This window comes from Musa acuminata, chromosome BXJ1-3, assembly GCF_036884655.1.
Source record: "Musa acuminata AAA Group cultivar baxijiao chromosome BXJ1-3, Cavendish_Baxijiao_AAA, whole genome shotgun sequence".
In the NCBI taxonomy this organism is placed as follows: Eukaryota; Viridiplantae; Streptophyta; class Magnoliopsida; order Zingiberales; family Musaceae; genus Musa; species Musa acuminata.
Window position 1 is genome coordinate 38,682,287 of NC_088329.1, and position 15,280 is coordinate 38,697,566.

The 15,280-nt window shown below is 39.5% G+C and overlaps 3 protein-coding genes across 4 annotated transcripts; all 3 read right to left on the reverse strand.

The window, feature by feature from the left end:
* Nucleotides 1-1,171: 1,171 nt before the first annotated feature.
* LOC135584780 (homeobox-leucine zipper protein HOX21-like) lies at nt 1,172-3,083 on the reverse strand. Of its 2 annotated transcripts, none has more exons than XM_065135376.1 (3): nt 2,753-3,083; nt 2,297-2,673; nt 1,172-1,638 (listed from the first exon to the last, which is right to left on the reverse strand). In XM_065135376.1, the coding sequence occupies exons 1-3, from the start codon at nt 3,060-3,062 to the stop codon at nt 1,321-1,323; spliced, it is 1,005 nt and encodes a 334-aa protein (XP_064991448.1). In that variant the 5' UTR covers nt 3,063-3,083; the 3' UTR covers nt 1,172-1,320. The 2 variants fall into 2 exon arrangements, with proteins under 2 accessions (XP_064991448.1, XP_064991452.1); XM_065135380.1 differs by having other exon boundaries at nt 1,172-1,626; nt 2,753-3,035.
* A 4,685-nt stretch (nt 3,084-7,768) lies between these two features.
* On the reverse strand, nt 7,769-8,499 carry LOC135637782 (transcription factor ILI6-like). The gene is made up of 2 exons (XM_065150572.1): nt 8,118-8,499; nt 7,769-8,041 (listed from the first exon to the last, which is right to left on the reverse strand). The coding sequence occupies exons 1-2, from the start codon at nt 8,241-8,243 to the stop codon at nt 7,889-7,891; spliced, it is 279 nt and encodes a 92-aa protein (XP_065006644.1). The 5' UTR covers nt 8,244-8,499; the 3' UTR covers nt 7,769-7,888.
* A 2,050-nt stretch (nt 8,500-10,549) lies between these two features.
* Nucleotides 10,550-15,280, reverse strand: LOC135628621 (peptidyl-prolyl cis-trans isomerase CYP23-like). The gene is made up of 8 exons (XM_065135389.1): nt 15,120-15,280; nt 13,543-13,656; nt 13,305-13,453; nt 12,436-12,508; nt 12,255-12,344; nt 11,813-11,852; nt 10,845-10,927; nt 10,550-10,764 (listed from the first exon to the last, which is right to left on the reverse strand). Exons 1-8 carry the CDS (start codon nt 15,234-15,236, stop codon nt 10,744-10,746), a joined length of 687 nt encoding a protein of 228 aa, XP_064991461.1. The 5' UTR covers nt 15,237-15,280; the 3' UTR covers nt 10,550-10,743.

Sequence of the window (15,280 nt, forward strand, 5' to 3'; positions counted from 1 at the left end):
ATCCAGAAAAGGATCTCACTAACTCACTCTTTTGATCTTTCAATTCCCTAGTGAGAGGAACTTGGGGAAGCTATCATTGGTCTGAAAGGAAACAAGACAGAGAAAATGTCAAGCTCACACCACTCTGTGAAAGGTGTAAAGGAGAACAAATACATTGAATAAGCAATGCAATGATAGATCACATACATGTACTGAAGATGATAGTAGGGGTTCCAAACATGACTCCCATCATGTGCAGATATGCTATCACCCTTAGGGTAAGGAATATATATGATATGGGATGGATCATTCCTGTGCTTGTCCTGAGTGCTCTGATCCACCCATTCTGATTCATGGAAGGGTGCACCAAAACATGTGTTTCCTGAGCTGCATCTTCTTCACATCTTTCCCTCTTCTTAGACTTTTGCAAGCTTAAAAGATCTGTCTGCTTTTAGCAGGCCACTTGCAGTGCACAGAATCTTTTAGTTACACACAATAAATTTCCCCAAAGCTGTTCCTGAACATGTTAGGAAAGTTGCCCTGTGGATTTCAGTATCTTCTTCTTCCTGCAATTGATAGCCAGGGGAGATCCTTCACTGCATTAGATTATGCTGATAGCTCAGGATGAACTCCACTGTGATATAGCAATTTGATTGCACCTTAGAAAAGTTAGATTAAGAATTGGAGAATTGAATCAAGCCTGAGGTTCTTAGATTTCTTTTTCCTTATCAGCAACACAGCCTTGAGATGGTGGGTTCAGTGAGTCGCATGTTTCTTTCTTGTGGATGGCAGAGAGGGAAGTACTGGGGAGAGATGCTTTCATTGAGTTTCTCTCTCTTGCGTCTTCTTCTTTTCATTCATGAAGGTTTCAGGTAGGTGGACATTATAATACATGAACCATGTGACAGCCAAGGATCAAATCAGAACTGGTTGTCTACATGCATCTATACTCCCTCTCCTAAACCTGCAACTGAGTTGGCAAACTTCACAAAGAGAAAAAGTTGGCCTGCTTTGAAGCATTTTAGCATCAAGCGGTTGCTACTCTGAACTTTCTTCAGAACATCTGAGCAAACACCACACAGAGAGAGAAAGAGACAGAGATACCATTCATTAATGGCGCATGCAAAGAGCAACAAAGGCTTGATCTCATCACAGTGTTCCACGCTCCTGCAATTTAAAGGTTGCACAAGCATCAAAGAACTCTTGTTTCCTTATTGATTCCTTCAAGTGTTCTTCTTTCTACATCAGGGACTTGAACTCCAAACATAAGCTTGCAATACAATTCAACCAGAGACGAAAATGCAGCAGTGATTTCCACAGTTCGCCCAACAGATGTTGTGGCTAATGAAAGTTGTGGTGATCAGGCCATGGCCAGAAGGCAGATTGATCTCCGATGCTGCACAGCAAGTTGCTGAAGCTGCCTTCTGGGGCGTCATTCTCGACCTTCGGGCAGTCTGGGTCAGCTGGCCTAACTGATTGGAAGTAAGGCAAGATTTGGAGAGGGGGACAGGACCTTTCGGCGACCGATGTTCTTGAGATGTCCAAGTTGATCTCTGAGCTGTTCTCGCTTCTGTTGCTGCAAGAACCCTCGGTCTCTTTGTTGAGATTGATGAGATCTGATGCTTCTCTACCTCTGAGAGCCAAGGCCTGCACATGCAACTTGGTTCAAGCCATAAACAAGATGCATGAGAACAACAGGACGTCGATCAATCAAACAATCAAAGAGGACAGAGGTTTTCCTCGATGGTGCTTGATGATCTTCGCATAAATAGAAAGAGAGAGACACAACCAAAAGCATAATTTTCTCTACTAGAAAATTAAACGCAAGCTTTCCTCGAACAAGGTTGCAAGATATGATTCTCGATTAACCGATAATTCTAAAGTTGATCATAGTGATGTTTGATCGGTCTTAAATTACCAGTAGAAGATCTCTTGATCTGAAAGAGATCAAAAGCAGAGCTCTGAGGTTTGCTGCTGCCGCCGTTCTCGTTGTTCTTGCTATTGAGATAGACCAATTTGTTGTGCTTTTTCTCTGATCATTGCCAGAGCAAATGATCAAGAAATGTAGAAGACCTTATGATGATCAACTCTTTCTTGGGCACCATTGCCAGAGGTAAAGTACAAGAAAGGAGACGAGGAAAGCAATCTAATCACAGGAGATCTCTCAGAGACATCATTGCCGGTATTGTGGTTACCAATTACAAGCGGGCATCTTTCTCGTTGCCTCAAAACTTGTGCAGCAATGCTAACTCTGTATAGATTTTTATTAGAGCGAGAAAGAACTGACGAAGAGGAAGACGAGAAATCTGGTGACTACCTCAGTCTGGAGTTTCTTGTTGTGGGCTTGCAGAGCTTCATTCTCGGCTTTAATGGCGTCAAACTGCCTCCTGAGCACATCGTAATCCTTCTCCAGTTGCTTCGTCTTCCACCTCGCTCTCCTGTTCTGGAACCAGATGGCCACCTGCCTCGGCCGCAGCCCGAGCGCCACGGCCAGCTGCATTTTCCTCTCTGGCTCCAGCTTGTTCCCCAGCTCGAAGCTCTTCTCCAGCGTCCTCACCTGCTCCACGTTGAGTCTCCTCTTCTTCTCTCCGGCCAGCGAAGCGTCGTCGGACAATTCGTCATCGCCGTTCGCTTCTTCGCAGGTCTCGGCCCCTGAGAACGACGCCGATCTCTTCCCCGTCGCCGGAGCTACACCTGCATGCACCGCCACCAAATCAACCAGATGAAACACCACGGTTTCGGAAGCTTGGAAATGGCAGCCGCCGCAGATCACCTCTGAGGTGGTGGAGGTCGGTGGGGATGAGGGAGCGGACAGGGCTGGCCAGTTGGTGGTCATCTTCACAGGGAGCTTGAAGCTGGAACATGAAGCCTGAGGGGAAGAAGGAAGAGGCCATGCCATTGCAGGACATCTGCTGCAGTATACAGGGTGGAAGAGTCACCAGGCCAAGGACACGGTGACAGGGAAAGGAAGAGACCACAAGGAAGGTGGGGGAGGATTTGAGAGAGAGATTGTGTGTGTGTGTGAGGGTTGGGAATATGGATATGTGATACGGTATTGAGAAGAGAGAAGACAATTTCTGCATGTTATAAGCAGCAAAGGATAAATCAACATGAAAAATTGAGCAAATGTTACTATGGAGAAACCTATATATATATATATATATATATATATATATATATATATATATATATATATATATATATATATATATATATATATATATATATATATATATATATATATATATATATATATATATTCTAAACTGTATCCTTACCTTTTCATACAATTTCTGAGGAAGTATAATGTAATAGGAAGTACTCTTTATCAGAAGAATCAAATGATTCATTTTCTTATTAATCAGATGGTATCTCAAAATTAGAATTTGTTAAGATATAAATTAAGATCATATTTCATTTACCGAATTAAGCCTTGAAATATAATAAAATTGATGAAAATTTTGAGATGATATTAGATCAAAAGATGCACTGAGTCGAGTGATGTGATAATTATGTAACGGGGAAAGTGTTAAGAATGAAAATGAAGATCTTAAACTTTTAAATCTAATAATATTACATCAAAATATTATAAGTTCAAATTGAAGTTAAATCGACTGTTACTCCATGTTAAAAAAAAAAAGAGTATTAAAATATAAATTATGATGAACTTAAACTTTTAGATGCAATGATATTAATAAAAAAAATCAATAGAATTCATGTCAAATAAGTTATCATGGTTTTTGTTAGCAAACAAATATAGTGTGACTGATGAGTCGACATGATTAGGTCCCGGGTCAGTATCGGGAGCTTTCTATAGAATAAGCTGGATGATGAGATGACTGTGCCCTCGGGAACGGGTGCTGGTTGGCATCGATCGAGATCCGGGACGATTGATGGCTCGTCTTGGGGACGTCGGTCGGTGACTTTCAAGGTTAGGATGTTCACGGGCCATAGATGATTGCTTTCCTGTATCAGGGAAGCGGTGGCGTGTCCGGGATCCCAAAATATACCGTATCAGCTTCTATCTAAAATTGACAAGCCCTAACAGTTTGCATGGCCGATCTTTCTCGAGAGGAAATGGACTCACCATCTTTGAAAATGAGATGCACTGTCTTGCCCAGATTCCCTATCCTGAAACCCCACACTGCTGTGCTTTCACATCAAACACTTTGACTGTCCATCGTTGGGACAATTCCAGCTGATCATAAGATCTTAATTTCCACAACTCCAATCATCACTCTATTATATTCTTCCTGCCACAGGTAATCCTGAGACAGATGATCATGATCTAATAATGAAAAGCAAATTAAGCCTTGTTGGGATTAGGATAAATGGGGTCAGATACTTCCACCTATTTTGTTCACTACTTTTTTCATGCAGTGTGATGCAGACAGATGGATGCATCTCTTTTGTATTCTCAGAAGGGAGTTGCCATGTCCATCTCAATGAAGTTGTACTCCATGCTGTAGAGTGAGAAATGGGCCACCATATGATTCAATATTATATGAGGGTCTTCAACAGGCCATGGGTGAAGAGGGAGAAAAAGTACATACAGTATTAAGATTCTGGAAGTGCGAGAAAGACTGCACAGGAAAATATGAAGGTGTTGGTCAGCTAAAAAAGAGAAAGCAAACTAAACTACACATAGAAAGATTGGATGGAGCAAGAGAAAAGCCATTGCAGGAATTTAGGGATGGATTCTTTTGTGATGCCATGTCATCAGGGATGACAATTTCAAATCCAACTCGATTGGATTCGACTGAACATAGTCGAGATGTAATCTTGAGTGATCGTTGATGGCTTTTGCTTTGGATGAATTCACTGTTGATGTCCCAAATTAATGGTGACAAGGATGGTGCTGGAAGTTGAGATGACATAGGGGGTGGGTCAACGTTGATGTTGATGTGGCAGTGACATGGTTTGAGGGGCATGCCATGCATGGGCCCATGAGTGATCGAGTCACAGTCGTCCGTGCGCCATGTATGATGACAAATCGACGTGCTGTTTCCATCAAACATCAAACGAGATTGGTTTCTTGTGAATATATAGATAGATAGATATCGAGGAAGGTGATAGCAATTTATTGTATTCATGTTTACGCATTGTGAATGTGATTTTTCTTCTACTTCACATGATAATCCACAAAAAGCATAGGGGCCTAAAGGCGACTCGTTTGTACTACTAATTTCTAGTTTAATTAATCCTTTTGTATGTTTTTTTTTGTGTGAATTTTTTGATTAATATTATCGAGTTGACTCATTTAAAAGAATAAATGAGTCAAAAAAAATATATTTATAGTGTATCGCTCGACTCACTCTTCGCTCTCGAAGATGTCTGAACTAACGCAAAATTGTACGAGCTCATCTAAAATAATTAAAAACTTTAATGTCGATAGTTTCAATTAACGTTATACAAGTCAAAGGTTCGGAGTAAGCTAAGAGAGCTTTCCATAATACAAGTCATGGAAGAGAGGATTTGTGCCTAAACGGTTTATGCAAAATGAATAATTTTTCATATATTTCTACAAGTTTAGTATAAATCTTATAGTAACAGGGAATACATCATTAATCAATATTCATCCGACACGTAACGATCACATGATGTCTAAGATGAAAAGAGATGATAAAGATCATCCTTCATCCATCTACCCATATGGGTAAGGATTCAAGATAGACGATTATGAGTCATCATTATCCTCTATTGCCTACATGGACACAAGGTTAATGAGAGACTATTATAGATGATTAAAAGTTGTTTCCCTGTAAATATTTTATAAATTTTTTTTTCCTTTACGATCAAGTATAAAAGTTCATCTTCAACATAATGAAAAAAAATTATTATTATTTTTAATTATTTTTTTACCATTCACATCTATACTTATATACCTCATACTACTAACTTGAAAATCAGATCAAAAAATCTCTTTCAAATTTCTTACGAAAGAGAAAGAATTTATGTCTAAACCGTATATGGTTAATGCAAAATAAATATTTTTTCATGTATCTTTATAACGTTAATATAAATCTCTTAATAATAAATTATATATATATGCCAACAAATAAAATAGATTACACAGTCTATTGAAAGTTCTGACGGCAGGACCGACTCTCACCGTTCCGTCTCTTTCTATGTGTTTGACTCCGTACTCCTTATCGGAGACATATATCTCTCTGCTTCAGTTCCCACGGTCACCTGCAATCTTACCCACATCCCAAGGGATGTCTTCTCAGGGAATGTTCCTCGTGTGTCTCCTCGGTTTCCAAAGCAATGTGGAGGCTCAGCTTCACATTGATTGGTGTTCCAGAAACCTACCTACGCTTCTCCCCGTCCATACTTGCAGAGCTACAGCTTCCCTATACCACCTCAAAGCACCCGCGCCTCGGCCGCCGGCGACAACCATTCCCACTCCCCAGGAGCCACTCATTGCCCCCCAAAGACCGCGTCTCCCTACAAAGACTCCAATGGCAGTGATCGACAGTGCTTCGGGTTTGGTGAGTGTTTTAGCTTCTGTTGTTCTTTTACCATGTAAGAATATAGCAGTTCTCCGTCATGTGTGCAGTCAGATGACACAGCGTTTGTTCTGCTTCCTTTATCAGCAGAACAATTTATGTGGTGCAATAAATATTGAACTGTGCATTTTGCTGAAAATTATGGTTAATATAATTCGGACTTCCATACAAACATAGTTTACTGTTGTAACACTGAAAGAACATAGCAAAATTAGTTCTTAGTATGCTTTGTTTTCAATTCAAGCTCATGCCAAGCCAGCCATCAATAAATGTTTGAGCTCAATTAACATCATTATTGATATGATGAATGTTTTTATACCAATCAAAGTTTGATAGATCAATCCTAGTCAATCAGATCCCACCAACATAGACTAATGATATTTACCATGACACATCTGTATTATTAGATCCTAACAAAAATATTCTTTGAATTAAGTCTATGATCTCTCCGAGTGTAAACTCATTTTTTTTTTTTTCACGTCTACGTCGGGCGACAAAAGAGTCTTGTTGGACATACCCCTGACATAAATCTCGAAGAAACTTTAGGCATTAGGATCAAGTGCCGAAGTCATCCTCTACCTCGAGAAAACTTCCCCTCACTCTTTAAAGTCAGCTTGTTCATGTGAAACTTAACCCAATGGGCCGAGGATCAAAATTGATATCAACAATGATTATGTTTTGTTATCAGAAAAAGTTCAAATCTGAGTAGGACATGAGCATACTATTGTGCTTGAGGAATCTCATGGTGATGCTTTAGACTACTCAAGGCTTCTCACTCAACCTCAGCAAAAAAAGATAACCATGATAAAAAAGTATGGGGGTCTAAGTTTCATGGATCTCAAGACCTTGAGATCAGATTCAGTAGTTTCACTGTGTTGAAGGTTAGATCAGTGTAAGCCAGCGAGCCCTCAAGTCTCAAAGTAATTACTCTTATTATGTAATTGATCATAAACACATCACAAATAAGAATATTATGTAATCGATTAATATGATTTAATTTCAGGTACAGATAGCTAACATATAATTTATGGATAAATTTTATGAATTCCATAGATATAGTATTTATCTTTCCCAGAAACAAACCATGCCAACAGTTCCCCATACTACCCATGTTCTTGTCCTACACTCCAATGAAATGGTCAATTGGCATTTCTCATACAGATCTGGCAATGGAGCTCTCTAATGGATGATGCACTTCTACAAGTGCATTTGTATCTCATTGTGTCAATCAAGGCTCGGGCAATTAGTCATGATCAAGATGAACAAGAAAACTCTTGGAATCAGAGAAAAGAAGAGTTTGATCATACGTAAGTACGGGAAAGATCAAGCAAAGCTTTCAGTACATCGATCAAAGACTCCGAAATGAGCACTACTAATGTGGTGAACAGGCGTGGATGGAATCACATCAGCAAGCTTCTGATGAAGGCGGCCTGAGCGCTATTTAGGTCAGCTGAGTCGAGCAGTTCCGACAGCCTCTCACTCAAGTCATCAACCTCTCGATGCAATCTCCTGATGTGGCTGCAAGTCTCCTGCAACACCTTGGCTGCTGACACCTGCACCCATGAACGCGAAACCTTAAACACCACCGAAACCAACAGTACTAATTAGGCACATTGTCTCACACCATACCCTATCGTTGCCTCCGCGACGTGCTTCAGGAAGAACAGCTTGGAGTTTCGAGATCAGCTCGTTGATCTGTTCGTCGGTGATCCTTGTCGAGCCCGACTGCCTCGTTCGAGATCTCCTGCTGGACATCCTTTGGTGTTGGTGACGGTCGAGTGGTTCGAGCAATGTGTTTGCAGATGGAAGAGATCGAAGCTCTAAGGTTTTACTTGTGGAGAGAGGATGGTCAGTCAAGTTTGAGGATGATAGAGTGTGAGCTGACGGATGAAAAGACGATGAGAAGAGGAGGTGAAGAGGGATGCGATCAGGAGTGAGGAAAAGGAGGAGCGAGAGAGGTAAATAGGGCACAAGGGAGAGACACAGAAGGTGGTGATGAGAAAACAAGTGCATGGAGACAGATAATTGCCGTATTTAAGCATTGATGCGAGAGAGAGGGAAAGAGAGAGAGAGAGAGAGACTGTGTGTGCATGCAAGTGGGACTTGCGGCGAAGAAGCAGCCAACGACACAGGGGTTGTGTCAGGGGGAACCACGCAGGCCACGTTACATCCAACTTAAATATTAGATTCACTGCTTGTGGATCTACGAATCACACCCCTTGAGGTGAAGCAAGCAATAAGATGTTTGGAGTTTCTGAAGTCATACTTACTCATGCTTGCTTCTACCATATCTGACCATTACAAGCAAACTTGTAACTAGTTGCCTCTGAAGGAATGTTACACAAAGGTGTGGTGGTAAACGAGAGCTACAATATCCCACAGGTTGCCTTTCACATGCAAGAGGAGATGATGAGCTTTGCATGATAACGATAGAGGCTGCTCGATCATGGAACTTCGACTACTACTGAGTCTATAAGCATTCCGTGGTTTAATTAAACTAGTGCTGGGCTAAACCAACTGTTAGAGAGGTTTGAGAATGAGAACAGTATGCGCTGCTTTAGATTTCGTAGATTAGAGCTGCTGACTGTGGAAGTGGAATCGACCAAGTACAGATTATTTTGCTGAGCTTTCTGTTTGCTGCAGCGTGCATCATGGGGCACATGAGCTTCAGCCCGATTGATGGAGAGGTCCTTACAGAAGTCATCAGGAATCATTGTTTCTTTAATCGACGGATCATGTGGACGCAGGTCGATGCAATTATACAAGTACCTTATTTTAGCCTAAGAAACATCCACATCGAGTTTTCAATAAGGAAGCAGGTGAAATCAGTAAACTTTTATTATCTCGCAAGGTACACAGATTCTCTCTAACACGACTTGAATCCAAGCTGGAAAATATTAATGGACTAGCAAGTCCAGGCAGCTTTCCTAGGGACCCAAGTTCAGCTCAAGCAATGATGAGATACAGTGTCGGAAACAATGACAAGCTCGTGGGGACTAATGACAGCAAAAAAGGTCTACAAAAGCAATTATACAACCCAAATAGGTTGATTTTAACCAGTTGATTTCGGTGCGCGCATTGCATGCTGAGACTACCGGTACAGATGCAAGCATTTAGGGTCGTATCTCTGACACTATTTCATTCATTCATTATACGAGAGAAACCAAAGTTAGTAGCTAACTGTTCCCAAGCAAAGAGCTGTTACACAGCTCAAGTATGATCTGGAACATTTCAAATGCATGTATCGGTTAGGTTGGGAGCCGACATTGTCAGCTGTTTTCTATCCCTAGGAACCTATAAAGCACCGGGATAAGGCAATTTGATGGCCATGGCACCAAGGCAATCGTCTTGCCCATCATTGGGGCTATCAATTAAGAGCAGAAGCTTCTCCTCAAAGATGAGATTACTGATGGTTGCTTAATTTATGGCCACTGTTAGTCACACAAGGGGTTGTTGCTGACAAGAGTATGTCAATTATACATTGTGATATCATGCTACATAAGGATATTATCACGAGCTTTCAGCCAAGTATTACACCCCCAAAAGAACCAGGGAAGCACAACTTGAGCCAGGATATTATGACGAATCTAACTCTTTATTTTGAAGCAAAAATCTTGAGCCACAAAGATGGGAGGAGGCTCGCAATCAAAATGCCAGGAGACGAACTTCACAGTTGGGTGCTCTGGAATCATGTGACACGGAGGAGATCAAGTGGTGTTTCTTTAGAGCACCATGTTGTTTTGACACTTCAACCAAACCTAACTAGATGGCCAAAGCTCTTGTGGGGGAATATGAGCCACTGAAAATTACAAAACCAGGCATATATATATATATATATATATATAATTTTTTAGGTAACCACAAGCCTTCTAGTTCATCTGACCTCTAATCTCTTCCAGACTCCTTGAAGAATACACACATCACAAGCAAGATCATTCCAGATATGAGTGACCAAGCCTAATATATCTTCCTTTCTGCACTTCAACCTTTTTACACGATAAACCGTGCAGAACATTCAGGAAGCAAACAGACACACATTGAGGGTCGTGATTAACACTTGATTTACCAAGTTGCGGCTGTGTTCCACCATGCATTAACTCTTGATTCCATTAAAATCTTAACAATAGAGCAATCATCGTTAGTTTTTCTTTTTTAAATCCATTACTGCAAATAAAAAAGCTCTTGATATATATATATCAACCAGTGAGTTTGCCCTGTCAGATACTTTAGTCATCTACACATACCTCTGGCCCATTTACGGGAGGCATTTCATTCTCTGCAAATTAGACAAAGAAGAACAATAATCAAATGAAAGATTCTTTAGGTTTAGTCAACACCCAAATATTTTTCACCCACCTGTCTTTCAACTTCGATTAAAGATTCAGAAAGTCTTCTCTTGAGGTTTTCCTTTTCCCATTCACAATTCTCTACCCTGGTATCTAGAAGATAGAGATAAAACAATAATACCAGAAAATTAGACAGAAATAATAAAAGAAAATAAACAGTGTAATTTCACATGGAGAATAAGCTGATCCAATATAAGCTAAAATTCCTAACTAAACAACCACTTGATTTCAACATCTAATCACATAACCACAATAATAGGATTGTAAGTCCTGGACATGTAAGGAGGTGCTGCAAATGAGATTACACCTGAAATGACAGTAACATGCAACCAGTTGAAGAGGAATCTGTTGCAAAAAAAAAAGTATATTTTTTGCAAATATAGAGAGATTTCCTTTTCACCATATAAAGGACAGTTGATCAGAGAGTTTGTGGTAACTCTTTTGCACAGGAACAGAAACCTATGAAAAATTGAGAGTTAAAACTAGGAAGACAACAACCAAAATGGTTAGACGTGTTTGTTCCAACTTTAAGCATGAACTTTAAAATTCAGTTTTAGTGATGTTAGAACATATAATCAACAAACAACAGGCACTCAACAAACAGGATAATTTCATAAAATAGATATCAACCAAAGTCAAACAGGTGATCATGGTATTCTAATGCTTATGGAACTGACTGATCAAGATCCAAGTCCATGCCGACCATCAATTTCTAAAGAAAGCCAGTAAACTACAGAATGCAGTTCAAGTACATAGCCTCAGGACAAGAGGCTACTCTTATTTTGCCAAAGAAAAAAAATGAAACTCAGAAAAAAAAATATTAAAAGAACCAACAGATAATATGATCAAGCATACTTTAATGTGATACCATCAAAAAGCGAAAACCGGTTCATCAGAATTCTATCATTCATTCCTTTAACAACATTGAGACATATGTGCTTCTGAACAATGTGAGGTAGAAAAATTGATCATCCTCACCATAATAATAAGTTGAGAAGATGGTGATGCGCTCCGTAGGCTGCAAAAGCAAGAATGACTTCAGTACACAAACAGGAAAAATAGAAACAACACTAAGTAGTACATAAGAAAGCCATAGTTATAATGTAAAACTGGTGACCGGACATGCAGCTCCAGCTATTTGGTGCTTTTTACCTACCATGTTCAGCATGCCTGCACTTACCACACAACTACAGGATTTTCATCAAAGAAAACATAGCAGAAGAATCTAGGAGTCACAAATAGAGGTAAGCATATATTTGGTTCAGTCAATGATATGCCTACAAATAGTGAGTACATGTACAACAGCAATGAATAGACAGGGTTGAGGGGTAAGGTTGGTCGTTTGAACAATGTTTAGTAGAGAAAAGGTTGCGATTGGCCAGATACTTGGATTACCGAGTGGTTAACTCGGAAAACTTACCATGACAAAGATCCCTTCACGTCGAGTAGGAAGCTCTTCCAGTTTTCTTAATGTATCATCACCTTTAGTCACCCTTCCGAAAATGGCATACTACATTATTGCATGTCAGAAAAATGTCAGTGTAGGAAGAACTTTTCAGTTTGAAATTCAGATATATAAGCAACCAACAAGCATGCAATACCTGGCCATCAAGGTGAGGTGCATCGCCTAAAAGAATAGAAAAAGAAGATGAAGCACTATCTGGATCAGAGTACCTAGAGGAAAGGAAGACTTAAAACTCAGCAAAAGGCTCATATGCAAGGGCAGAAAAGCTTCCATTTACATATTTCAGAATAAAGTAGTATATTCTAAGTTAATAACCACTTGCATCGTCGTTACCATTTATAAGACCTAATAGATATTTTCACAGGGAGGTTTCAGACACTTTCTAGAATATAGTCTTCTAGTGCAGTTGAACAGAATTTAAATTACTGTTCTTATGCATATTCTATCAAGCTAATTGTGAAATTCTCTGTAGAAAATATCTTATCTTATTTGCAGCTTTGACTCTAATAGTCATAGATATAACAGTCCAAGGTACATAACCATGATATAAAGCAATCTAGGGAACCAATCCATTGATAAGGAAGACTACCATAGTGTACGGTTATAGGCTGAAAAAACATTACTTTGATTTGACAAACTGACATGAAAATTTTGGATATCTACCAGATCCAATGCAAATATTTTGATGCTGATTGATGACTAGTAAAACTTAAGATCATCCCCTTTGGACTCATAGTAATAGCAAAATTGGTATTCATCCTCTAGAGTGGTCCAAAAATTAAAACCATTCAGTCCATGTATCATTTTAAGATAACATGATAATGGTTAGAAAATGATAACAAGATAACACATTTATATTCTAACTAAAAGAAAGAAAAAAACCCTGCAATAAAGTTAATAATCCCAATAGAGACAATCACAGACACATATACAAGCCAAAGGCAATTGATGACAGATCTCAATGAATCTTAATATCAAATAGCCATTATATATTAAGAAAGTTACCTTCCCATTGAAAGAATGCCTCTCACATGTTTGACACTACTAAATTCACCTACAACAGTTTTCTCAGCTTCCAACCTTTGCTCTTCATTCATTGGAGAAGTTCTGCCTCCTACAACATCAGCCACTTGTGCAACAAAACCTTTATCCACCTGTCAAGATTGACAGTCAACTTTACTGTGAAAGATTAAATATTTTATTGTTGTATTGACATAAGAAAATTAAGCGTTATGACCACTACCCGGAAGAAGTGGTTTGTGTTATAGCAACCAAGCCGCACAAGTTTGAAGATATGCTTGACAGTTTTGGGGGCCACATGAGGAAAAAAACCAAATTCAATGTCACCATAAGCTGTCTGCACATAAGGCGCAATGTTATATAGTTATATAAAACATATCCTGAACAATATTGAATCATCAAATTTTCAAAATTTATAATTTAAAACTTGGAAAAAACTGGTTGTGAGACATTCAGAAAGGTTAGTGGTGTAGGCAAAGTTTCTTCTTAAAAAAGAAAGTACAATCTAACATACGTAGTTATATGGCCAAATCATTCCACAACATATTATTATCAAGAAAGACCAGAAGGTGTACATTAATCAGGCAATCAGTGTCTCCCCTAACAATAGGAGCACTGTACATAAGACGCCATACTCTCTAGGTGCTTCCAACGCCATGTTTCTTTAGATATTGTTCCTGACCTTTCCTCCTGAGCTAAACTCATTCCAAATGTTGATCACGGAAGCTTCACTCAGCTCCAAAATTGGAAAAGGAATAATAGTTTAGAAGCCAAAGTATTCATTTTAACTTAAAATTGTTGAAGACTCCAAAGCAACAAATGGCACAAAGCAGAAATGTTTTATGACCTCCGCAACTATTCAAGGTTAACCATGTAAATTATTATCTTTTTTTACATTATATTCAGTAGATTATTCCTTCTCTTCCTTAGCATCAATCATAAAATCATCCAAAAATATTTAGGTTAGGCCATTCTCTTTTTAACTTCATAAGACTTATCATACATCTATTCATGAGATTTCAAAAACTTCCATGAGGCTCAAAACAGTAACTCAATTGGCTTTGAATACCTCATTCCTTCACTATTTCTGATTGTGCATCTCTGCACTATGCCCCTGTCTGACACACCATCAATGTTCTCACTAGACATCTATTCTATTCGTCTTAACTCCGTTATTATATCATGAGAGATCATATCAAATATTGCTATGCCCCTCTCGGGCAAACCATCAACGTTCCCACCAAACCTATTCTATTTGTCTTAACTCTGTCATAATGCCATGAAATCATAACAAAGATTGGTTAAACAGTTTTAAGCTTCATCAGGTGAATACAAATTTTCTTGTTTCATATCTTCTCTGCCTAACTAATTTTCTGAGTCGCACTTGCAGAATATCTCGTTCAATGTAACTTCCCTACATCCACGCAACGTTGTAAAAGAGAATTTACGCGTCCAAAGTGTTCGTGATGAACAATCACAACCAATTAATTGTTAGTACACATCAATTTCATAAGCGAGAAATAGCGAACCCATGCAGCAGCATCATCGTATCGCACGCATCAGCAAAAAGCCTATCTGAGAAACCCAGAACTAAGATCAGGAAAGTCGATTGTTCCGTCTCCCAAGAGCACAACCGATCCCAAGAACCCCAAGAATCTAACCTTAACCCCAAGATCTGAGATCAAACACATTATTACCCTGACGTAAAAAATGCGGTAAATCATTCAGATTCCAACAACGCTGAGATTTCCAAGATTCAATTGACTAGGACAATCACGAAGAGGATGGAGCGAGAAGAACCTGGAAGACGACGCGGGCGGTTCCGAGATCTGTATCGAGGGAGGAGACGGCTCGACCGAAGTCGGAGAAGGAGAGGGAGAGGAGAAGGAGAAGGAAGGCGAAGCATCGGATCCCCATCGCCGCCCGTCGAATCCCTCCCCCCTTTCTTGATATCTTCTCTC

Coding starts and splice junctions, on each gene's coding strand:
- LOC135584780 (XM_065135376.1), bottom strand. CDS start 3,062: ATGCAGAAATTGTCTTCTCTCTTCTCAATACCGTATCACATATCCATA. Junction 2,674..2,752: donor CGACCTCCACCACCTCAGAG/GTGATCTGCGGC, acceptor CGGTGCATGCAG/GTGTAGCTCCGGCGACGGGG. Junction 1,639..2,296: donor ACAAGAAACTCCAGACTGAG/GTAGTCACCAGA, acceptor GCTTGAACCAAG/TTGCATGTGCAGGCCTTGGC.
- LOC135637782 (XM_065150572.1), bottom strand. CDS start 8,243: ATGTCCAGCAGGAGATCTCGAACGAGGCAGTCGGGCTCGACAAGGATC. Junction 8,042..8,117: donor GTCGCGGAGGCAACGATAGG/GTATGGTGTGAG, acceptor TCATGGGTGCAG/GTGTCAGCAGCCAAGGTGTT.
- LOC135628621 (XM_065135389.1), bottom strand. CDS start 15,236: ATGGGGATCCGATGCTTCGCCTTCCTTCTCCTTCTCCTCTCCCTCTCC. Junction 11,853..12,254: donor GTGAAGGGATCTTTGTCATG/GTAAGTTTTCCG, acceptor TTGCTTTTGCAG/CCTACGGAGCGCATCACCAT. Junction 10,928..11,812: donor CTTCTCAACTTATTATTATG/GTGAGGATGATC, acceptor TCTATCTTCTAG/ATACCAGGGTAGAGAATTGT.